Raw genomic sequence first — 25710 nt, 5'->3', positions numbered from 1 at the left:
TGCTCCCTGTGGGAGATCTTATTGCCAGCGTCAACAAAGGGCATCATTTCTATGCAGATGATAGCCAACTTTACAACTCACTCCACTCGCTCTCTGATCCCTCTATTGCCACCTGTTGTCACTCTGTCAATCAACACATGCCTACACCATCACTAAGGAATGCTTCAAAGACATTCAAAATGTTTTAAGAGTCCTCTTTGTTCCATGTCTCTGACTCTTCTATCACTCTGCTTAATTCAGACCTGTACTTCTAGGGCCAGAAATCGTATAATCTGTGACAAACTTTTTTGTGTTCCCTCATCTTCCATATTGAAGTCTGTCCTTCACTACCTCCAGAACATTCACAGATTTATCCTTACTTCAGATTCTGCTTTGCATATCTTATGCTCAATGCCTTAATCACTTCCCATCTTGGATAATGCAGTTCAATACATTTTAGTCTTCATAAAATCCTACTCTCCTAACTTTACAGTCCAATATGCAGGAACCAGAATACTATCTTACTTGAGAAAGTGGGGGCTCCTCAACCTATCCTTCATCAATTTACAGGCTTTCTTAACATCTCTGAATCCAATTTTAAAAACTGTGTAAAAATATTAAAGTATTTACAGGAATGGTTCAAAAAACTCAAAAACAATGACAATAGCACCATTGTTTTGGGTAGAAGGCTAGTATTTTTAATACAGGAATTGCTTTCCTGAATTTGTTGGCCTTTGGATTTATACCAGATTCTCTCTCAGCGCTTATATGAACCTTCTCCTTTGCTCATCCAATCTTAGCATCTTCTTATCTATTGCCTCTTTCCTTCACTCTTCACAGTGGAGGAGCAATCCCACTTTTTCACTTCTCCTAGGGCTGGTCCACACTGGGGCGGGGGATCGATATAGGAAACGCAACTTCAGCTACGAGAATAGCGTAGCTGAAGTCGACGTTTCCTATATCGAAGTAAAAGTACTTACTTGGGGTCCAAGCGGCGCAGGCAGGCTCCCCCGTCGACAGCGCTTCCTCCTCTCGGCGAGCAGGAGTTCTGCAGTCGATGGGGGAGCGCTTCTGGGATCGATCTATCGCATCCAGATGAGACGCGATAAATCGATCCCAGAAGATCGATCTCTACCCGCCGAATTAGGCGGGTAGTGTGGACCAGCCCCTAGATTCACCTAATCTTAAAGTCAGGGTATGTCTACACTGCAATAAAACACCTGCAGCTGGCCTGTGTCAGCTAACTCAGGCTTGCAGAAGTCAGGCTGCAGGCCTATAAAATTGTGATGTAGATGTCTGAGCTTGTGCTGGAGCCTCGGCTCTGGAATGCTCCCCACCTATGGGATCCTAGAGTCCAGGCTTCAGCCCAAGCCCAATGTCTTCACTGCAATTTTATAGCCCTGCAACCTGAGTCAGCTGAGATGGGCCAGCCATCGGTGTTTTATTGCAGTGTAGACACACTCTCTATTCCTTCCTTCTGAACCACTGCATTCCATTCCAACTTCTTTGTTGCTGCTTCGTGTAGATGATAAAGTGGGGAAAGAACATCTGCAATGCTGCCCCAGTCCTGGAACTCTGACACTTCAAAGACTGCCATTCCACCACTACACAGAAGCTGCCAAAGGAAGCCAACAGCAAATAGATTAAATTTAGCTAAATCCTTTCTTTCACTTCACTGTGATATGTGGATGATATATATATATGAAAGGAGGTGAAACCATATCAGAAGAGAGGGTGGGGGAATCTGGGTACAAATACAGGGGGCCTGCAGCTGTACTGAGTGGATGCCAATAGGTGAGTGAAAAGTTGTGTGTGCGCAAGGGTATGAGCACATGTCCCTCTTAACCCCCCAACCCCACAAGCCTATCCAGAAAGTCCCAGAGGTTTATTTGTGAAATTTAAACAAAGTATGAAACTACACAGAGGTTTTGAGGCTGGAGAGAAAGATAAACAGTGAAGTGAACTATATGGCAGGGAGTGGCTCTCAAACTGTGAGAAGTTCTTAATAGAGAGATTGTCTATCATCTACCTTTACATTCACCATTGCCGGGCTTCACCTCCCCTCCCATTTGCTATCACATGAACCACCTTTCCTCCCATTTGCAACCCCACCATAGCATTCCTATGGCAACTACAGCAATTGCTTACATAGAAACGCAATCGGAAAATATTTAATGTATTTTTAGCTCTCTCTTAATGGAACTTAACAGCTGGAAACAAGAAGAGCCAGCATCACGTGATTAGTCAGCTCTCTTCAGAATACCAGCAAGTACTCTGTGGACCATGAACCACAGATTGACAACTATTGCCAAGAGAGTTGCCATCCTTGAGGGTTTGGGGTGGGGGTGGGAGAGAGTCTAGGAGGGTCATAGGAACATGGTGGCAAATGGCATTGACATGCAGCAGCACCTTGCGTTGCACCTACTTGATTACAGTGACAAGCTGGGCCCCTACATTGTGCCTCTTATGTTGTGATGCACTATGAGGCCAGGTGGGAGCTTCCCTACCCCAGGATGCCCCCTCAGCCACAGGGTTCAGGAGGCTCCCAAGAGGGAGGGAAGGAACCCGGTGATGCTGATGGCAATGGCACAGGGGGTAACTGGAGGGTGCTAGGCCCCAATCCTTGACCCCCAGGAGGCAATGCTGGGAGCCCGCAGGGCATGGGGGAGGTGGAAGGTGTACATGGGGGCGCAAAGGGGGCTCTACACCACACAGGCTGCTGGGAAAGGACGAGAGGGAGCACAGAGCCAGGCCCCCACGCGCGCCGCACAGGCTGCTGGGAAAGGAGCACTAGAAGGGAGGGGCCAACAAAACACCGGGAAGCCGGGGGGTGACGTCACACCGCACAGGCTACTGGGAAGGTGAGGCGCCTGCACGGGAACGTCAGGACGCAGCAGTAGCCTCCTGGCGTGGCTGTGTTTTCTTCCAGCCACGTGCCCCCCTGTCACCCTGGCAACCGGGCGCAGCTTCTCGCGGGGAGACTCTCGTGAGAGCTGCGGCTGTATAAAGTGTCCGCTCTCGCGCGGGGCGGGCCGGAAGGCGGCGCGGCGGGTTTGAAGGCAGCGGCGGGAGGTGAGACGTGAAACCGCCGCCGCCGTCACCCTCCCTCCCCCTTGCGCTGGGCCGCCGAACCCGCCCGCGGGGCCGGGATCTTGCCGGGGAGCGCGGGGCGGCCCGGGCCCTGGGTGGCTGCAGCCCTGTGTGTGAGCGGGTCCGTCCTGCTGCGGGGGCCTGTCTGCCGCCCAGGGATGTGGCTGGGGCAGACGCGGGGGGAGGGGGACAGAGGAGAGGCTGAGCTGGGCTGGAGACAGCTAAGGCCATAAGAACGGCCATCGCGGTTAGATCAATGGTTCATCTAGTCCAGTGTCCTGCCTTCAGAGCTGGGTAATTATCAAGTGATCCCTCCCTGTCACCCAGTCTCCGCTTCTGGCCGTCAGAGGTTTAGCGTGCCCAGCGGGAGGGTGGGGTTGCATCTCTGACCATCTTGGCTAATGGCTATGGTGACCAAATGTGAAAAATCAGGCTGGGGTAAAACAAAGACCTTAAAATTGGGACAGTCTGGTCACCCTACTAATAACTGTGGTTGGACCTATCCTCCATGAACGTAGCTAATTCTTTTTTTAACCAAGTTATAGTTCTGGCTTTAATAACATCCCCTGGTGACAAGTTCCAGCGGTTGACTGTGCATTGGGTGAAGTACTTCCTCATGATCGCTTTAAACCTGTTGTCTATTAATTTCATGACCCGCACCAAGGCACCTCCGTTCTCTCTCCTCAGGGGACAGAGTCTATCAGGAGATAGACCATAGATGCGATCAGTCCTGCAGTGAGCTGGGTGGGATGGGCCATTCAGTGAGTTTCTTCCATGTCATATCGTTGCCATTCAGTGAACAGTGTATGAGTTCAACACCATGGATAACTCTGATTTCATAAACACAATATCTGAAAAGCTATAGTAGCCAACGGAAAGGTGGGAGGGAGGGGAAGAGATAAAGTTGATCATTTAAATCTAGTTCTGCCTGCTTTGTCTTGAGTGTTTAATTGCCACCGTTATCATTGCATAGTGTGTTTTGGCTGCCTCTCTCAGGCATGCTTTCCCTGCAGAAAATTACTGCAAAATCAACATAGATGTTATGGAATCAAACATATGCAATTTAGGAAAAGCTGAATCTTTACTCTGCCCTTATTTGTTGACACCCTAAAATATGGACTGTATAACATTGTGAGTGGCTTTTTTTCTTTTCTTTTAAAGAACCTCAGTGGTTTATGGTGCACAGATCACATTGACTTTCAATGTTACATGTGCTCCTAATTCACTTAGATAACAGAAAATCCTAACTTGCAAATACATAGTGGAACATCTAACTTGCAGTTAATTCTGATTCACTCTGTCTTGGTTTGAATGAGTGTCGGGATCTGCAAACAAGCCATATCTAAAGAAAGTCTGAGTAAGTGATGTTATGGATGTTTAAAGGGTCTTGAGTTTGTCTATTATTGTGAAGCATGCTAGCTGGAAGACTGGATAAAGGCTCAAACTTCCTAATTTTAAACGTATGTAAATTACGGTGCTAACAAAGCTTCAGATCTACTTCTTCCTTAACTGAGGTTTTAATAATAATAATTACAACTATTTTGCATATCTATAAAGCCTTCCACCTAAGGATAAGAATGCTTTGCAAACATTAAGCCCGTTTATGACAGGGTTTTTTTTACAGAAGCGGTGACTGAGATATCCGGGTCAACTACAGAACTGGGACAGAACAGTTTTAGTATTTTGCTTTAGCCCTTTGCTTCTTTCCTTAAATTCTGAACTCAGGCATGCACAACCTGGAGCTTTGCCTCAGAAGTGAGAGTAATTCAAAGCTGAAAGGTCTTGCAGCCATCCCAACACTTAAAGCCATCATAGGTTTGCATTGGCTTTTAAAAAAACCAGAACGTTCCATACATTGTAAAGGTTAATAACATTAACTGGTATTTTCAACTTTGATTTGTGTTGTAGTCCTGACTGAGACATAAGAATCAAATAGTCTGAAGACAGCACCGTACCTTAACTGTATAAACTTGATAAGAAATTTCATTTAGGATTATACTGATAAATCATTTAAAGTGAGACGAAGGGATCATATTTTAAGGCATAAGCATAAGATGCAGAATTAAGGTTGAGTTTTCAACGTTAGCTCTGTATTTCCTGACTCAAACGCTTGATATCTCAATCTTAACATTTCATTAATATAACTTCATTTGCTGGGAATTTCATTGCTTGCATGTAATGCCTCCATAGTATCAGTCACGTTCGAAGCCTTATTTAAGACCCACTTCTATTTTCATTTTTTTTAAAAAAGCCCTTAAAACTTTGCACATCTACATTCACAGAAAGGAAGGGTTTTTTCTGGCGAAATTGGAAATAAATGTCTGAAAAGTATTAAGGCTTGTCTTCATGTACAGTCTACAGCAGTAAAAGCTTTAGTGAAAACACTCCTAGGCTGACAGAAGAGCTTCTCTCATTGATGTAGTTAATCCACCTCCCTCCGAAGCGGTAACTGTTGACAGGAGAAACTCGCCTGTCCACATAGCACTGTCTACATGGGGGAGGTTAGATTGGTATAACTACATTGGGGTGTGGATTTTTCACATCCTGAGCGATGTAGTTATATTGATATAGGTCTGTAATGTAGACCAGGTAAATTATCTCCCTTATGCTAAGATTGTACAGGATGGGGACTCAGAGGAACAACCTTCACAGCCCAGATTAGTTTTAAAAGCCTTTTCATAGATTGTTGTACTAATCCATAGTCGATGGAATGTGACCCAATTCTCATTTATTTGTATGTATGTTTGTCATCAAGCCTTGTATCTGAGTTTGTACCACATGGCATTAGTTCAGTCTTGACATCTTGTTGCAACCATAATATTAAGCAATAAAATCTTTCTTTTAACAGGCATCTTGGATTTTGTGCAACAGAGTGAAAAATAGTGGAATAAGCAGTGAAACTTTCTTAATCTGGCTGACTTGAGTTCCTTTGTTGGAACAAAGGTAAACTGGTAGAAGATGCCAACTGGGAAAGTTTTGCAACCTGTACTAAAAATGAAAGTGGATGAACTCTTCCTGTGCTGGCTCAGTCAGCCTACAACCCAGTTGATGTTAAAGGATTGTTTGAGAAGGATCAAGAATGAAGAGAAGACTGAAATTGGTAGTGGAGATGCTGGGGACAGTGAACCTCTCACTTTTACTAATAAAACCTCCAAATCTAAACAAAGTATGCTAGATAACCTGATATCTCCTTTGGTGACTCCTTCCAGTCCTCCTCATCTTTCCACAGCTCTTCCCCTGGGAACTTCAACTAGCCCAAGAAACCTATCTAATATTAGAGGAATACGTAGATCTACAGGGACAAGAACAGTAAGTTCCTTTACTTTCTGAGACTTAAATTAGAATACTTTTGTAATAGGTGAATCCTGAGGTGTGTGGTGTTGATGAGTTATGAGGATGTTTGTCACTGCATTCAATCAAAAAGTGAGTTAGTGGCATAAATCGCTAATCTTTGCTAAAACTTGTCTAAACTACCAAGAGACTGATAGTTTTATAGGTGATTGCTTGTGAGTTTCTTGTTTTGTTTTGTGTAATGTTCATTTTTTTTCCTCTTGAATCTCCATTTCTTCAAAAGCAACAATGGTAGTTGTTAGTTATTCAGTACTGTGAAGTTTAACAAAGTAATGTAAAAGGACACTAAACTCTGACAAATATAATACTGTACAATCTGAGCTGTATATCTCTATGTTGCAACTCTTACTAGATGCTAAACGTACCACAGTGAATGCTACGTGTGCAGGAAAATCATTTCCTCCTAGAGGATTAGAAATTGCAGAAAATGGTTGATTTTAGTTGTAGAGTAGCTGTTTTAATAAACTTAGCATCTAAGTTATTTTGCACTCTTATGTGGGTGTGCATCTGATAAAATCTTCTACTGCACTGTTTGGATTTACAAGATACACTAGTGTCTGAAATTGGTATTAGGGATTTCATTTGACTAAAAATGTGGAGTAGAGCCTTACAAACTGACATCTCTAGTTGGAAGCTCTAGTTCACTGATTATCCAAGGGCCACATGTCACTTTTCCGGGCACTAATATAGTGCAGTGCACTTTACTAGAGTTTGAAACATTTACCATACACACCTAACTCTACAAAGGGAGTGGTACTATCTACCAATAGAAGGACAATGTCCTGGTGAGAAGCCGAGGCCCAAATTTTTAAACGTATTTATGCTTTGTTCAGCATTGCAAAACCTAACTGTTTTAGGAGCCTAAGTCTCTTTGCCTCCTAAATCACTTTGAAAACTCCTAAGTCAGTTCAGCATTGCAGTGCTGAGTGAAGCAACATTTAAATCCCTTTAAAAATCTAGGCCTTAGTCCCTTGTTATCCTTAGCCTCTGGGAAGGTTAACTAGTCTTTTGCCTTTGCTTCTGGAGGGTCATCATTTGTATCCTCTTCTGCCCAGTAGATGTATAAACTTGAAGTTCTATCAGTATGGTGTAGAGGCTGAATGATTTATTGCCTTATGTAAATGGACTTTGTGGGAGTCTGGTTTTAAGTATGTGCTTTTCTTTCTACTTGTTCTAATTATGATGGGCACAGGTGCTTTCAATTTGAATTCTCAGTGGAAGACTGCTAGCTGTAAAATTTCTTATCCAGGAGATCAGAATGAGTCAATCTTGCTTTTCTTCCCAATACCAGTAGCTATTAACATTTCTCAGTGGAAAAAAATCCTCCAGAAATTTTTTGTTGTGAAAGCATCATAAAATAGGATGAAAGTGAAGAACTTAGTTATATGGACTAATGCTCTTTTGTTATGCAGATAATGACTGTATTACAAATGTGTGAATTCATAGAAATTGCATATCAGAGTAGTATTGGAGTCAGTTTTTTTGTTTTGTTTTGTTTTAATTCCTTCCCAGTGCAGTAAGGCTAAGGGTATGGCTACACTACGGGATTACTCTGATTTTACAGAATTCGATTTTTGGCAACAGATTGTATAAAGTCGAGTGCATGCAGCCACACTAAGCACATTAATTCGGCGGTGTGTGTCCATAGTACCGAGGCTGGCATCGACTCCCGGAGTGTTGCACTGTGGGTAGCTATCCCATAGTTCCCGCAGTCTCCCCTGCCCATTGGAATTCTGGGTTGAGATCCCAATGCCTGATGGGGCAAAAAACATTGTCGCTGGTGGTTCTGGGAACAGTCTCCCCCCTCCCTCCGTGAAAGCAATGGCAGACAACCCTTTCGCGCCTTTTTTCTTGGGTGAACTGTGCAGACGCCATACCACGGCAAGCATGGAGCCCGCTCAGCTCAAGACAGCAGTCATGAACATTGTAAACACCTTGCACATTATCCTGCAGTTTATGCTGAACCAGAACCTGAAAAACCAGGCAAGGAGGAGGCGGCAACGGCAGCGGGGGGACGACGAGAGTGATGAATTCTGTGTCCATATCCTCTCTCAAACTGCAGGCCCCAGCGCTTTGGAGATCATGGTGTTAATGGGGCAGGTTCTATCTATCCGTGGAATGGAGATTCTGGGCCTGGGAAACAAGCAGACTGGTGGGACCACATAGTGTTGCAGGTCTGGGACGATTCCCAGTGGCTGTGTAACTTTCGCGTGCATAAGGGCACTTTCATGGAACTTTGTGACTTGCTTTCCCCTGCCCTGAAGCGCCAGAATACCAAGATGAGAGCAGCCCTAACAGTTGAGAAGCGAGTGGCAATAGCCCTGTGGAAGCTTGCAACGCCAGACCGCTACCGGTCAGTCGGGAATCAATTTGGAGTGGGCAAATCTACTGTGGGGGCTGCTGTGATGCAAGTAGCCAAAGCAATCACTGAGCTGCTGCTACCAAAGGTAGTGACTCTGGGAAATGTGCAGGTCATAGTGGATGGCTTTGCTGCAATGGGATTCCCTAACTGGTGGGGCGATAGATGGAACCCATATCCCTATCTTGGCGCCGGAGCACCAGGGCAGCCAGTACATAAATCTGAAAGGGTACTTTTCAATGGTGCTGCAAGCACTGGTGGAACACAAGGGACATTTCACCAACATCAACGTGGGATGGCCGGGAAGGGTTCATGACGCTTGCATCTTCAGGAACACTAATCTGTTTAAACGGCTGCAGCAAGGGATTTACTTCCCAGACCATAAATAACTGTTGGGGATGTTGACATGCCTATAGTTATCCTTGGGGACCCAGCCTACCCCTTAATGCCATGGATCATGAAGCCATACACAGGCAGGCTGGACAGTACTCAGGAGCTGTTCAACTATAGGCTGAGCAAGTGCAGAATGGTGGTAGAATGTGCATTTGGACATTTAAAGGGTCGCTGGTGCATGTTACTGACTCGCTCAGACCTCAGCCAAACCAATATTCCCATTGTTATTGATGCTTGCTATGTGCTCCACAATCTCTGTGAGAGTAAGGGCGAGACGTTTGTGGTGGGGTGGGAGGTTGAGGCAAATCGCCTGGCTGCTGATTACACGCAGCCAGACACCAGGGCGATTAGAAGAGCACACCAGGAAGCGCTGCGCATCAGAGAAGATTTGAAAACCAGTTTCATGACTGGCCAGGCTACAGTGTGACAGTTCTGTTTCCCCTTGATGAAAACCCGCCCCCTTGATTGACTCATTCCCTGTAAGCAACCCACCCTCCCCCCTTCAATCACAGCTTGCTTTCAAAGGAAATAAAGTCACTATCGTTTAAAAATCATGTATTCTTTATTAATTGATTATAAACATAGGGAGAGAACTGACAAGGTAGCCCGGGTGGCGTTTGGGAGAAGGGAAGGAAAAGACCACTTCAAAAGTTCAAAATAATAGCCTTTTACTTGGGCTGTCCACTGGGGTGGAGTGGCAGGGTGCATGGAGCCTCACCTCTTCCCCCCCCCCCCCCCCGGCGTTCTTGGGCATCTGGGTGAGGAGGCTATAGAACATGGTGAGGGGGGAGGGCGGTTATACAGGGGCTGCAGCGGCACTCTGTGATCCTGCTGCCGTTCCTGAAGCTCCACCAGATGCCGTAGCATGTCCGTTTGATCCCGCAGTAGCCCCAGCGTTGCATCCTGCCTCCTCTGATCTTCCTGCCGCCGCCTCTCCTCACGTTGGTCCCTCCTGTCCTCACGTTCATTGGCAGCTTTCCTGTACTTTGATACCGTGTCCTTCCACTCATTCAGATGAGCTCTTTCATTGCGGGTCGATTCCATGATCTCAGAGAACATTTCGTCTCGCGTGCATTTTTTTCGTCGCCTTATCTGAGATACCCTTCGGGACGGAGGAGGGAGGCTTGAAAAATGTGCAACTGCGGGAGGGGGAAAAAAGGGAGAGAAGTATTTGAAAAGATACATTTTACAGAACAATGCTTATACTCTTTCATGGTGAACACTATTCACATTACATAGCACGTGACTTCGGTACAAGGTCGCATTTTGCATCTTAATATTGAGTGCCTGTGGCTTTAGTGTTAGAGATCACAGATGCAGGGCCGGGCAACAGAATTCGGCTTGCATGCGGCCGTGGTAAGCCATTGTCTTTCGGCTTCTGCAACCATCATAAAAGCAGCCCCCCTGGACAGCACTACTAGTGCAGTAGGAGTCCCTGCCAGTAATGGGGGCAGGCTGTACGTGGGCCAGAGAAGGCACTGTGAAGGCAGATCAGAGACAGGAGACATGGGGGCAGATCAGAAGTGGGAGAATCTAGCTGGGGCAAACCTGTGCCCCAGGAATAGTCTGTGCAATGGCTCATAAGAGTGCTTGCAACAGGACCACAAGTTAAGGCAGTGGTCTCCAACCTTTTTTGTCTGGCAGGCGCCAGACGACGAGCCACGGAGGACCGTGGCGGCGGACGAGCATCCGCCGAAATGCCGCCGACAAGCGGCAACGTTAATAGGCGTCGCCGCCAAAATGCCGCCCAAAATTGGTGGCATTTCGGCGGCTACGCCTCTGGATGCTGCTGCTTGTCAGTAGCATTTCGGTGGATGCTCATCCGCCGGCCAGTACGCGGGCACATTTAGATGCCCTGGCGGGCACCGCGTTGGGGACCCCTGAGTTAAGGCATCCCTCAACACAAGGATACATCATCTAATCTACGGGATTGCTGTACTGGCTTTACAGTACTGTATTCATTTTCACATCTAGTCCAGTAATCTGCAGTTTTGAATTTAAATAAAGGTGCCCCCAAACTACTCCACACTGAGAAGTGTGCTACGGAATTTGTCTAGTTTTCTTGATTATAATAGTGCAGTGGCAATAGTTGCCTCTTGTTTGAGGCCTAAAAACAACTTATTAAGCATTTAATTATCTGTAGGTTTAAAGTTCCTATAATAGCAGAGCAGAAGGCAAATGAATGACTTGGTCTTCCATTACCAAACATAGGCAAAACTACTGAAGTCACAACCTCTCACATTTCACTGCAATAGGCACCAGAATTTATCCTAATTTTCCTGTAATATAAGGATAGTTTTATAAATATACTAAAAGTAATAACTGTTTGACAGTAAGGAATTACAACAGCTCTTGTTTGAAGCCTCCTTGGTGGCAACAATAGAAAAAAGATAATGGTTTGGAGAGAGAATTTCTATGTTTCTAATAAATATATAATGGGAGGAAAACTAAAATGCCATTTTTGGCCAAAAATGCACTTGGGATTTGGTTCCATGGTTATGTCACTAGAAACCCTTTGAAGGGTATTGAAGTCTCGTAGATTACAGTTGTTTAATCTACTCCATTCTTCAGCCAATACTTAAGAGGGGAAAGAAGTTAATATTACTCAGTTCGCTTGGCAGTCTGAATACTCTGCAAACTGTGTACAGTAGCTAGCCCAATGCATCTAACAATATACTGCCCCAAGTAAGTATAGCAGTTGTTAAAGAGAACTGGAAATGTTGAATATTCATAATGGGGAGTAGGGGAAGTCATAAATGAAAATGTAACCTTCTTCATTTAGATGGTGGAGTGGCTTTTATAATACTGTTTAGAAATGACCCTTATAGGCTCAGTTCCCCCCCAAAATTGGGTTCTAAGCTACAGAAAACTTGTATGAACTCTGGTCTAATTTTATTATCAGCTGAACTGAACTTTCATCTTAAATGTTTCTCTTCTATAAAATACAGTATGTTTAAGAAATAAAAGTTGCTTTAGAATGACGTGCATTTGCTGTGTACATCAGCCCTTAAAATAACACCCTTGGTATGATTGCAGGTTCTCCTATGGCTGCTAACTTTCTTATAGATAGCAGAATCTACCCTTTTTTCCTTCAGATGTGTTCACAAACCACCCATTACAATGTTAAATAGAATGCATCTGTTTGTGTATGTGCACTTAATCATGCTTCCAAGATGAGTTAAAACAGATTTACCTACCACTAGTTTAAATTTAAGTGGAATTTGGAATCCTGATCTTCCATAAATGGAAAAAAGTTCCTAATTGTAGAAATAGCTTGTAATGTAACGCCAGTAATCCAGATTTAGGTTCTAAACAGGAACCATAAAAGGGACAGAAAAAAATTAAGATACAATATTGTAGCATTTGGGACTATGTGCCAAAAGGTGATATAAGAGAAGGGTCCTACATCTAATCAGGAATAGTGGAAGAATGAATAGAATTTCCTAGAGCTGCCTAAAATTTTGCTATAGCCAGCTTCTTTCAAAGTCTCTGTTCTTTTAACTACAGAAGGGAAATTTATGTATGTGCTTTACTGTTACTGAAGTATATATTTTCTTTTGGGCAGAGGCCTGTTGGAGGCATCTTCCATCACCACCTTCGGTATATTTGGGCTGAGTCAAACTCAATTCCAGAAATGGATATCAGTCACAAATAAGATACAGGGCATGCAGTGGCGCTGAATACCTACAAACAAAGAGATTTCAGGAAATAACAATGAGACTTGAATTATAATTCTGTTTGAAGTTAGTCTCCATAAAAGAGTTTTGAGTTGTGAGAAAACAGGTCTTATCTGAAGGGAGGAAAATCTTGTTTTTCCTGGGCCATATTCCTCACACAATCGGGGAGAGGCAGGAAGAAAGATAATTGAGACAGTTCTCTGCTAATGTAGAACATGGAGTCCACCATTCGTTAGCCAGTAAAAGTGCCAGTCATATTTGAAGATAAGCTCTGTTTGTGCTACCTCAAAGCCACTGATTATTCAAGCAGCTAAAAGCCATTAAGTTAGAGGATGAAGACTTGGAAGGAGTTAGTTCACGTGCTGTTGCATGGACAGCATAAAGGATACCCATCTTTTTTATGTGCTTCCATGATGATTTGTCCTGAACCAAATCTGGCACGTTAGAGTGGGATGCCTGTGAGGAACAGGTGTCTGTCATTCAGCCATCATGTTTTAGGTCTGGGTTTTTTCATCTTGCTTTCACTGGGTCAATGTCAAAGATGACTTTTGCAGGGAAGTTGGTAGGCATTCAGAGCAGCTGACTACACCACTTTGGAAAGAAGGATCTGTTCATTCTACTTGAATTTTTACCATTTGATGTTTTCAATCATTTGGAGATGCTTCATGTGACTGGTGTCCAACTTCTTTTCAGTCTTAACAGTATAGGCCATGTTTCAGTCCCATATGTCAAAAAACTGACCACTGAAGCATTTATATAATCCTCAGCTTTGTGTCTACTTATCTTAGTAGCCCAGGTTGATATTCTGGTTTTGAAAACTGAGAAAGGAGGTGCAGAATTGAACTTAATTTGTTTTAAGTTATGTGAAGTTACTTTACTTTTAAAGTCCACCAACTAATTTAACCTGGGTTTCCCTTTATTTTTGCTCTTAAATGTTCACACAGAGAAAAGGCCCTCAGAAACTCTATTGCAGAAACTCTGAATATATTATTTTACTTGTTTTTACTTTACTATTTTACTTACCTCACCGAACCCAAAACCAACCTGAGGACTTGCTAGATAATTTAGTATCATGATACAGCTCATAGATAAATTACTAGCTTTTGAATAAGGGATATTTTACAAAGTTTACTTTTCTTATATAGTCTTTCAGTGTTGATGCTGGAAGTTATACTACATTAATACTGCTTTCTGGAGAAAAATTTAAAATGTTGTCAAGGCTGAATCCCCACTCTGTCACTTCTAGTGCAGAAAGTGCGGGGGGGCCTGCAAGGATTCTAAAAATTAATACTTGTCATTCCAGGCTTGTATTAAACTCCCAAGGTTACAGCTTTTCTCTGACCTTGGCTTGGTAAACACTGCCACCACCCAAATGCAAAAACCCCCTTGGACCCAGCAAGGAGCACTTGGGAATTCTTCCCTGTGGGGTACCCTCAAGCCCTTTTACCCCCCCTTCACCCCCCTTCTCCCCCAAGGAAGAGCTGAGAAAGAAAACAAAGGAAATTAGCTGTTACCACCAGCTAATCAAACCGCATATGCACAAACCTCTTAGGACACCAAAAATCCAATTCCTTCTTGAAAAAGGTAAATTTGATTAAAACAAAAAGAAAATAAATACATCTGGAACTTAGGCTGTTGCTAGATTTTAAATGAGCAATTCCAAATATTAAGCACCCAAAATAGCTTTCTTGGGGGTTCAGCTTAAAGGTTACAAGCGCAAAAAAAAAAAAAAAAAAAGAAACAAGGGTTAGCACAGAGGAGATCCACAAGCCAAAATAAAGAATAAACCTGATCGCGCTTATCTAAATGTTCCCTATCCAAATAATTACTTCTAGGTATGGAAGATAATTTTTCATACCTGGTTCAAACCTTACACAGCATTCCTGCTTATAGCATTGCTGCTCTGTCCCTGCAGCCCAGAGAACAGACAGAGAGAGTTTCTTTCCCAATTTTAAAAAGTTCTACCTTCCCATTGGCTCTCTTGGTCAGGTGCCCACTCCTTTTCTTTTACCTGTGGGCTTGTTAACCCTTTACAGGTAAAGCAAGCAGACCCAAAGGGATTTTACAGCTAGCTGGCTGGCTGGGTGTCCATCAAAGGGAGCTACTTCCCTCTCCCCCACCTTCATGTATCATACATGTAGTCTTGAGCTTCAATACAACTATACAAACGCTATATTAAAGAAATGTTAAGGTTGAAAAGTCAAGTACTCAAAGGTTAAGAAAAGCCAGAATTAAGGTTGCATGTTCCACTTTAATTTTGCCCGTGGGGGTGGGTGGGTGTGTGTGTGTGTGTGTGTGTGTGTGTGTGTGTGTGTGTGTGTGTGTGTGTGTGTGTGTGTGTGTGTGTGTGTGTGTGTGTGTGTGTGTGTGTGTGTGTGTGTGTGTGTGTGTGTGTGCGCGTGCGCATTATGATTGTCTTTAATTTCCATGATCACGGTTTCCCACAGGACCCCCTGCCTCATTCAGTGTACAGGTGACTTATAACTTGATCAAACTTGAGCAGATTTTCTCAGGCAACAAAAGGCACGTCCCTAGCACCAGGCTATATTATGCTCCCAAGAGAATCCTCTTACTGAACCGCCATTGAAGCTGCCCAAATCCTGCCCCAAGGAATTATCCAGGGTAGTAAACTGCTTCATCAATCCTGAATGCCTATAACCTGTATCAGAGCTGAGTTACTAAGCACTGCAAATAACTATTGACCAACTTTACTGAAATAGTCATGTGTATGCAGGTAGTCTTCTCAAACAGCATGGATTCTCTCTGCCTGAAACCACCAACCAACAGCCTCCCCTGCATTCCCAGAGTATAGTACATTCACTCATGAAGACGTTCTGGGTGCTCTAAAAAGAGTCCTGACCCAAGACTTGTGAATCTACCCCATGCCCTTCCTGGCTCTTGAAAGAGAGTCATGAATAACTGGGTGCCACTTAAGACTAAAATAGCCAATGCATCTTTCAGAGAAGGACTCTTCCCTTCCTCTTTCAAACATGCAATAGTCTGACCAACGCTGAAGAACCCCACCATGGATACTTAGACCTAGCCAACTATTCCCAGTGTCAAACCTCCTATTCCTGAGCAAGCTCACAGAGAAACTAACAAAAAGCCAACGACAAGCTCATCTAACTGAAGCTACCATTCTGTACCTGGAGTAGTCTGGATTTAGGCCAGGACGTGGAACTGAAACTGCTTTAGTGGAACTAATGGATGATTAGTCAGTGGATAGAGAACAGACATCCATTCTCATCCTCCTGTACCTCTTTTCCACATTCAACACATGACCATGTTATACTGCTGTATCGCCTGAGAGAGAGATGGTGGGGTCCAGAGTAATGCACTAAAATGGTTTGAATATTTCCTGGAGGGATTCACCCAACAAGTAGTGATGGGAAACTGCATCTCCACCACTAGACCCCTCACTTGTAGAGTTCTACAAGGACAGTTCTCTCTCCAGTCCTTTTCAACATCTTCATGCAACCACTAGGTCAGGGGTGGCCAACCTGTGGCTCTTCAGAAGTTAATATGCGGCTCCTTACCTAGGCACTGATTCTGGGGCTGGAGCTATAGATGCTAACTTTCCAATGTGCTGGGGGGTGCTCACTGCTCACCCCCCTGCTCTGTCTCAAGGCCCCTTCCCCTGAGCCTGCCATACCCTCGCTCCTCCTCCTTTCCCCCCATAGCCTCCTGTGCACGTGAAACAGCTGATTGCAGTGGGCAGGTGGAGTAGGTTCTGATTAGTGGGGGCTGCCAGCAGGTGGGAGGTGCTGGGGAGCGGATGGGGGGCTGCTGGTGTATTACTGTGGCTCTTTGGCAATGTACATTGGTAAATTCTGGCTCCTTCTCAGGCTCAGGTTGGCCACCCCTGCACTAGGTGAACTGGTCAGACAACATGGAATCAAGTGCCAGTAATATGCAGATGACTCACAGCTCATCTTATCCTTCACCACATATGCCCAAATCACTGCCACCAAGAAGGCCTAGTGTTTGGATGAGTTCAGCTCATGTATGAACAGCAGCTGGATGAAGCTAAACCTAAGCAAAACAGAGATGGTGCTGGTGGGCAGAGTTTTCAGCCACGGTGCATTCTCTTTTGATTGAAGTTCACATCCACAATTAGTCAATTCAGTCCATGGTCTAGGATTACTCTTGGATTCCTTGCTGACACTGAGCTCTCACATAGCAACAGCCATGAGTAACACTCATGAATAACATCTCTGGTTGGCTAGGAGACTGCCACATCCTGTTGGACAACGACCTGGCCTCAGTTGTTCATGTCTTTGTCTCCTCTCAGCTGGACTACAGCAATGTAGTATACCTGGACATGAAACCTTCAGTATTTAGCAAATTCCAACTAATATATACACTGCAGTATGCTTCCTCAGCAGCACAGGCACATCACACCCATACTCTGCTCTCTACAGTGGCTTCCCACAGAATTTTGAATCAAGTTGAAGGTCTCAGTCCTTATCTTCAATACACCCCATGGCCTGGGCCCAAGATACTTAAACGTTCATCTTAAGCTCTGGTAAAAAGACCATGGTCAGCAGCTTCGCTCCTCTGACACAATGGAACGCAACAATAAGGGTAAAGCTTGTCTGTGTGGGAGACCAAACTTTCTCGGAGGGCGATCTGAAACTGGAATGAATTCTCCCAAGAGCTAAGGCCCCCACGAACCTTACCACTTTACCCTCCAAGTACAAGGCACATTTTTTTTTACCTTGCCTTCTCGAATATAAACGCATAGTGTTTTTTTTTTAACTTTAATACAATTTTGCTAACCAAAACAAGATGCTTCACTACATATGCTGCTTCTGGTGAGAGGATGAGATCCGACAGGTGACAGCTGTCTTGCTTAATGTGCTACTGGAATGCTCTCAGATGAGTACAGTATAAAAACCTATCTAGAATAGACATTCCTTTGTCCTGATGTTGATGATGATTGTATCATTGCATGCTTGTTGCATTCCTTTGTTTTTGCTTTTGTATGTTTAAAAAATAAGTTCTTAAAATAGCATTTACTAGAAGAAATTGGTGTCAGACTACAATTTGATCACCTATTGTAACTTTGAAAGAGGTCAGTTATATCCATTACACTGTTGGAAAGCTGTTGAAACCCCCCAAATTTATTCTTGGGGGGGGACACTTTATTTTACTGTCTGCCCCAGTTATATGTGTGCTCATACCGATTTAGCAGTGCCAAATAAGTATTTTATGTTTCTAGCAAATGTAAAACAGGAAGAAAACTAAAATGCAGTATTTTTTGGCAAAAACATTATTCTAGTTTTTAACCATGTACAGCAGTTTCAGAAATGTACTTTAATGTCAGACAACTTCTGTTGCATAGTTTTTTTTCTTATTCATTACTGACAGGTTAATGCCCCCATCTATGGAATTTGGAGTTGTTCCAATGATGGTGGATGCACCAGAACTAAGTCCCCACCCTTCAGCTCAGGTCATCAGATTTTCTGCCTCCAGCAGCAGGTAGTTCATTTTCTTCTTCATTTTTGTACATTAGCAATGTATGTTTCTTCTCCCCTTACCCCCTTGGTTTGGGTTTTTGGTAACAGGGTGGCTTCAATAATTCAATGCTGCAGCATCTCTTAGGCATTCTTCTGCCCCCATTTGGGCATGGCAGAGCTGGCCTGCAAACACTGAGCTAAATCTATGTGAGGTAGCATTTACAGACTTTACAGAGATTCATAGATTCATAGATTCTAGGACTGGAAGGGACCTCGAGAGGTCATCGAGTCCAGTCCCCTGCCCGCATGGCAGGACCAAATACTGTCTAGACCATCCCCGATAGACATTTATCTAACCTACTCTTAAATATCTCCAGAGATGGAGATTCCACAACCTCCCTAGGCAATTTAGGGAGGATGTATTGTGCCCTACCTGCTCACAGCCAGACAACCCTTGTGCTGCCGGAGCATGGGTCTCAGTTGGAACAGTATGTTGGGTCTCACCTCTTGCCCCAAGGAGCATGACTCAACATAAAAGACCAATCAGAAGCTTCTGAACATTTTAGGAAGATAATCTAAGGATGAGAAGCACACTATCTGGCTAGCTCAAGGGGGTAAGTCCTGCAACCGACCTGGGCTGGAGGGGAGGAAACCCTGAAAGGATTCATAACAACCCCCCCCGTCCCCCCAGATACCAAACTGGGTTCTCAACTCCCTGGGGGAAGAAGCACAGGGTTCCCTACAAAATTAGGTATTTTATTCAAATCACATTGAATGCCCCTCTGTGGGAAGGCAAGTACAAACCACATGATGAAAGTTAACCTGATTTTTTTTTTTACTCTAATCCTTGCATACTCACTATGAAAGCAAGCATTGCAGAGGAGAAGCAAATTCCAGAATCTGGGTACACATACTTTCAGTTCATTTGGGCAGCTGTATCTGATGTCTGAACCAACCTCCTTGCACCCCCAAAACCCCTAAAACCATGGCCAAATGGGATCAGACCAGTGATCCATCAAGTCCAATATTCTGTCTGATAGTGGTTAGTACCAGTTGCTTCAGAAACAGGTGGAAAAATCATGTAGCAGGCAACTGTGGTGTTCACAAGGGAAGTTTCCTCCTACCTTCGGTTAGAAGTTAGCTTATAATTAAGGTATGAGTGTTTATATCTCTCCCAAAACTGGGGAGTAATAGGGGTCAAAGCTTTTCCGTGGCAATGCAAATAACATCCTTGACAGAGAACAATCTGTTACCTTTCCAGACAATTTACATAAAGGATAGAAAAAAGAAGGAAGCGTTTAAGTCCTCCTCCTAGTCCTCAACTGGTTCAAAATGCACTTTGGACTTGCAAGCTAGTCCAGGAGCTCTCACTGCACCAGCAGAAAAGACCAGATTTCCTGAAGCAGGGACTCCTTCATCTGAACCAGGAATACCTATAATTAACAACCAGGGCATCAGAACAGAAGTGTAGTTCTGCATAGATTTTTCCATTAGCCTCTGATACAGTTTGGTATCCATGCAGAACTCAGCCAGGAAATTTCTTTCATTGGTGTGGTCAGACTACTTAAGATTCTCACATTAGCCCTTTTGGACACAGCGAACTTGCGTTCAGCTGATTGTTCACCACAACCCCACATCTTCAGCGTGATTGCTTCCCAGGCTATAATCCCCCATCTTGTAAGGATGGCTGTGGCCTTCGTTCTTTGTTCCTAGCTGTATACATGCATGCTGTTTGCTTGTGCCCCCACGTTACCAACTGATCCATATTGCTCTGTATCAGTAATCTCCTTTATTTACCACTTCCCCAATTTTTATGTCATTTTCAAATTTTATCAGTGATGATTTGTTTTCTTTCAAGTCATTAAATAGTGTAGGACCATGAACTGATCTGTGCGGGACCCCACTTGGAACTCACCACTTAGTGATAGATCTCAAAATGTAACTGTAAATGTGAAATCATAAGTTAGGCACCTTTTAATCCATTTAATGTGGACCACATTAATTTTATACCATTCTATTTTTATCAAAATATTATGAAGTACCAAATCAAATGCCTTACAGCAGTCTTAAATATATGACCTTGTCTGAGGAAGATTTGCAAGTAAGGTTCCATTCCTTTGCAGCAGCATCCTTTTGTAGGAGGCTCCTAATGTTCCCACATAATTCCTTGCTTTATATGGGGGAACTTCCATTCCTACTTATTACTCTACTATACTGCTTCTTGTTGTCCTGCTTCTGTGATTCACTGCTTTCTGGTCACTGCTTCCCATTAGTGAGAATGAGGAGAGCAGGTGGGACCAGAATGGGGAGAAGAAAAAATGTTTGTTTTTATTTATTGATTGATTGGTATTAGCTTCATTTCTCATCTCATTCCACCCATCTAGTAGTTTGGTAAATGAACAAAATACAAACTGAATTTTTTTCTAAAGAGAGAGAGACATATAATTGTCTTAAGGTTAATTAATACATTATGTCAAGTTGTTGTCTTAATGCTAATGGGTAGCTGGAGCATTTCTTCAGCTTTGGGAGAACTCTTAGTGGTCTAATCTGAAGACCAGGGCATAAATCCTGGAGCCTCCAGCAACAACACTGGATAGTCTCTGAATTACATAGGTAGGTGGCATTAACCTATTAGAGATGAATAAGGAGAGAAGCTGCTAATACAGAGTAAACTATCAGGTAAGAAATTTGCCATTGCTTGTGCTGCATAGATTTTGCTAAAATTTAAACATAATGACAGTTCTGTAGAATTTGAACTATAAATCCTTATTGTATGATGTCCCAGCCAGATCTGTGACAAGCTGTACAGACTGAGCCCCAAAATCATTGTACATGAACACTAAAACATAACTGCAGAGACTGGGATGCAGCATGTCTGCCTTTGTATTGCTCTCTATAACAGTGTTACTATGTAGTACAGCCTCAGTGGTGGTATTGATTTATTTGTAAATTTAAACATATTTTGTGTTTAGTGAACTGTAACTTAAGACTGGATGGTCCTTTGTCCTGTGCCAGTTGTGCCATCACTATACTGCACAAGAAACCACCCTGTGCTCCTGTACAGGACTGGGCAAAGCCCAGTACTTTCATTCCCCTGAATGCAAATACTAAATAAGGATAGAAATGACAACACTAGCCTCCCGGAGGCTCATACACATGGCTACCAATTCAGGGCTTTGGCTTAAAAGCACAACAGGCTCTTTAGTCTTCCAGAGACCATAGATATAATTGCATCAAACATACACTTCTGTGGTATTCTTTCCTGAAAAGATGGTGCTGTTTTCTGATAGTGTCATACCACCTCATGTACTGTGAGAGGGTTATCAGTGCTGATACATTCAATATAAAGATCTTTTCTGGCTCCATGGGAGGAAGGGGCTGCCATAAAATCTCCTTTTTAGATCTGGAAAAATGTAGCTAAGCAATGTTCCTCTGAACAGCGTATCAGTACCTCAACTGCAGTAATGAAATGATTGCACTTGAGGCAAGTTGGTGTACCATTGGTGTCTTGTGACACTCTTAATGTATACTATACAGAACAACTTAGAAAGGAAGCATTGTCTGTCTGACTGAAGAACCAAGTATCAATTTTTGTTATAAGAGACACTGAATTATTCATTCACTATCCTACCTCTTCTGTTTTACTGTTTCTTATGCAGTATTCCTTTGTTATTCACTCATTGCACGTATGACCCTGGAACAGAGAATTTTTCATATCTCCTCATCTTGGTAACCAGAAAGTTAATTCTGATTAGGCATGTTTCTTTAGTCATGTTAATGTTTTTTTTTAAAACAAACAAACAAAAAACACCGCCTTCCAATTAGCCATGTTCCAAACCAGCCGCTAAATTTTTATAAGACTTTTAAAAATTCTCTAAATTTTCTAAATACTAATTTTATTAGTGTTTAAATATTGATGTACTCTTCTACACCCATTCTTATGCTGCTTTTTGGAATCTTCACAGATGAAAATAAGTAAAATTCCAGAAGTATCATTAGCTTTCTCCAGAAAATAGTTCACCTGAATTTTTTAGGCATAGGACAAATACGGATTTTGGAAGTTGGATGCAACTTATTTAAGTTCATGAAGTTTCACAGGTATACACCAGGTCTGTCTGGTCCAATAATTAAACCCATAACTAACTTAGAGGATTGGACACTTCCTGTTTACCCTACTGTTGTGGTTTGCAGTCACTGGAAAATGCTAACAATGAATTTAAATGAATAACTAGATCAGGGGTCAGCAACTATTGGCCGCGGTTTGCCGTCCTAGGCCAATGGGGGCTGTGGGAAGCGGCGCGGGATGAGGGATGTGCTGGCCGCGGCTTCTCGCCTCCCCCATTGGCCTGGAGCAGCAAACCACGGCCAGTAGGAGCCGCAATCGGCCGAACTGCTGACGCGGCAGGTAAACAAACTGGCCCGGCCCTGGTGAGCCACGTGCCAGAGGTTGCCGACCCCTGAACTAGATCAAAGAGAGCAAAATGAAGACTGGTTGCTCCCTAACTACCCAATCTAACCCAAAACATTTAACATATTAAATTGGAATCAGAAAAACTTAGCTCCTTACTTAACATGAACTAATCATTTCTTGTTTTAAATTATATATTCAACTTCCTCCAGCGTTGCTAAAGCTAAATTTTGAACTAATGGATACCACAATTGTCCTGTCAAAAGCTAGATGCTGTTAAGCTGTAAAAATGTCCCTCTCAAATCTCCAAAAAAGTGCTGCTCCTGAAATCAGCGATTCATTCCAACATCAATGATTGGTCAGCTTCAAACAACAAAAATGGTCCTTCAGAATGCAAGCACAAAGACAGCCTTTAATTATAGCAGTCGCTGTGTGCTCAAGTTATAATAAAGCTGTAATCCTTTTGGGTGGACATGTCTGTAATATCTGTGCTTGTGCCACACTTGTCACTTCAAACAGTTTTCTTAGCTGAAATCCATAAAATAGAATTGGTAATATCAGGTGATCTTAATTTCTCTAAATTGGAGGCCTCATGTTCCAAATGACTGCACTAAGTAAAAACTTTGTTGATCTGGGGAAAATGTCAAATTACTTTTTCCCCCTATACTCTTCAGTTCATAATGAAGGGTACCAAATTTAAGATTCTAGCTTAATTAGAAAATGAAAATTATGTAATGCACCCCTTTATCTATACAATATACTTCCAATTATCCAGATAGCATGGGGGACACTTATTTTATTTGGGTAATTGGGAGTTTGGATAATTGAGAGGGCAGGAACTATTCAGCAGTGAGGTATCCGCAGCTGGAGGTTTGTCCTCCTCAGTCCTGGCTGGTGGTCTCTGCCCCACCACGACTGCAGCCTCCTCCTTGCCCACCTCGTGCCTTCAGGGATCAGGTGTCACAAGCCTTGTGGCATCATAGGGAGTCCTCAGCAGAACTGCAGTCGCAGCCCTGCTCACTGTCTTCTACGGAGGGCTTCCTGTGGTGCCCTAGGAACCAGTCAGCAGTAGAGTGGTCACTCCTGCATCCCGGAGCCTGTCATTCTCCTCCTTGCAGTCCTGGCCGGGGGCCTCTCCTCTATTATCCGAACATCTGCATTGTCCGAATCTTTGCGTTGTCCCCCATCATGAGACACATTACCTCTGCAATAAGTATCTCATGGTGTGAGACAAAAGTGATTCAGTTAATGTGGAAGTTGGGGTAATAGAGTTTTAGGTAAATGGGAGCATACTGTAATAGTTAAATTACTATGAACTGCTTCTCAGAAGTTAGTTCAGCAGGAAGTGTTGTTGCATTGTTAAATAAGACTAGCTTGCAGTCCTTCAGCTGATAGATAAGGATAAAATTTTCAGTTCTGATTTAGTGCATAGTAACCAACTGACTATCTAAAGGGCATGTTTTTACATAAGAACAGCTATACTGGGTCAGACCAGTGGTCCATCTAGCCCAATATCCTGTATTCCAACAGTGGCTGGTGCCAGATGCTTCAGAGGGAATGAACAAAACTGGGCAATTACCCTGACCATCTTGGTTAATAGACGTAGATCAGGGGTCTCAAACACACAGCCCGCGGGGTTATTTCCTGCAGCCGCCAAGCTCCCCTCACCCGTCGCCCCCTCTTCCCCCAGCGCGACGCGTCCCCGCTCCTCTGCCTCTACCTCCAGGCACTTCCCGCAGACAAACAGCTGTTTGGCGGTGCTTAGCGCTTTCTGGGGGGAGGAGCGGGGAACCGCACGTGCTCAGGGTAGGAGGTGGAGAAGAGGCGGGACAGGGGTGGGGATTTGGGGAAGGGGTTGGAATAGGGGTAGGGAGGGGGCGAGTTGGGGTGGGGACTTTGGGGAAGGGGTTGGAATGGGGACAGGAAGGGGCGGGGCCTTATGGAAGAGGTGGAGTGGGGGTGGGGCCGGGGACAGTGGGGTTGGGGCTTTTGTACCTTTATATGAAAAGGTGTCAGTGATGTGGCCCTCAGGCCAATGTACTAGTCCTCATGTGGCCTTCGTGGTGATTTGAGTTTGAGATCCCTGACATAGATGGACCTATCCTCCATGAACTTAACTAATTCTTTTTTTAACCCAGTTATACTTTTGGCCTTCATGACATCCTCTGGTAGTGAGTTCCACAGGTGACTGAATTGTGTGACAAAGTACTTCCTTTTGTTTGTTTTAAACCTGCTACCTATTCATTTCATTGGGTGACCCCTAGTTCCTGTGTTATTTGAAGGGGTAAATAACACTTCCTTATTCAATTTCTCCACGCCATTCAATATTTTATAGATCTTTATCAGATCCTTCCCCCATTCATCTCTTTTCCAAACTGAACAGTCCCAGTCTTCTTAGTCTCTCCTCATATGGAAGCTGCTATATAGCCCTAATTTGTCTTTGTTGCTCTTCTCTGTACGTTTTCCAATTCCAATCTCTTTTTTGGGATGAGGCAACCATATTCAAAGTGTGGGTGTACCATGGATTTATCTTATTTTCTCTCTTGTATGGTTCAGAACATTGTTTGCTTTTTTGACTGCTACTGTATGTTGAACAGATGTTTTCAGAGAACTATTCACAATGACTCTAAGATCTTTCTTGAGTGCTAATTTAGATCTTGTAATTTAGTATGTATAGTTGGGATTGTTTTCCAGTGTGCATTACTTTGCATTTGTCAACACTGAATTTCATCTGTTTTATTGCTCAGTCACCGAGTTTTGTGAGATCTCTTTGTGACTTCACAATCTGTGTTGGACTTAACTATCTTGAGTAATTTTGTATCATCTGCAAACTTTGCCACTTCACTGTTTAACCCTTTTTACAGCACAGGTTCCAGTACAGATCCTTGAGGGACCCTGCTATTTACCTTCTCCACTGTGAAAACTGGCCATTTATTCCTATCCTTTGTTTCCTATCTTTTAACCAGTTACTGATCCAGGAAAGGACTTTCTTAT

General features: G+C 43.5%; 1 protein-coding gene across 1 annotated transcript in view; it reads left to right on the top strand.

Moving 5' to 3' along the window:
* Nucleotides 1–3018: 3018 nt before the first annotated feature.
* LOC113406320 (serine/threonine-protein phosphatase 2A regulatory subunit B'' subunit beta-like) overlaps nt 3019–25710 on the top strand; it is a gene marked incomplete at its 3' end in the record, with an annotated part of 65876 nt that continues 43184 nt past the window's right edge. The window contains exons 1-3 of the mRNA XM_026650509.1: nt 3019–3051; nt 5918–6378; nt 18220–18330. Of these exons, the coding sequence (XP_026506294.1) occupies nt 6028–6378; nt 18220–18330 (462 nt within the window). The remainder of the gene's footprint in view (nt 3052–5917; nt 6379–18219; nt 18331–25710) is intronic.

Source organism: Terrapene carolina, unplaced genomic scaffold (genome assembly GCF_002925995.2).
Source record: "Terrapene carolina triunguis isolate 2854851 unplaced genomic scaffold, T_m_triunguis-2.0 Scaffold25, whole genome shotgun sequence".
In the NCBI taxonomy this organism is placed as follows: Eukaryota; Metazoa; Chordata; order Testudines; family Emydidae; genus Terrapene; species Terrapene triunguis.
The sequence above is the reverse complement of the archived record's forward strand: the minus strand, read 5'-3'. Positions and strand labels throughout refer to the sequence as shown.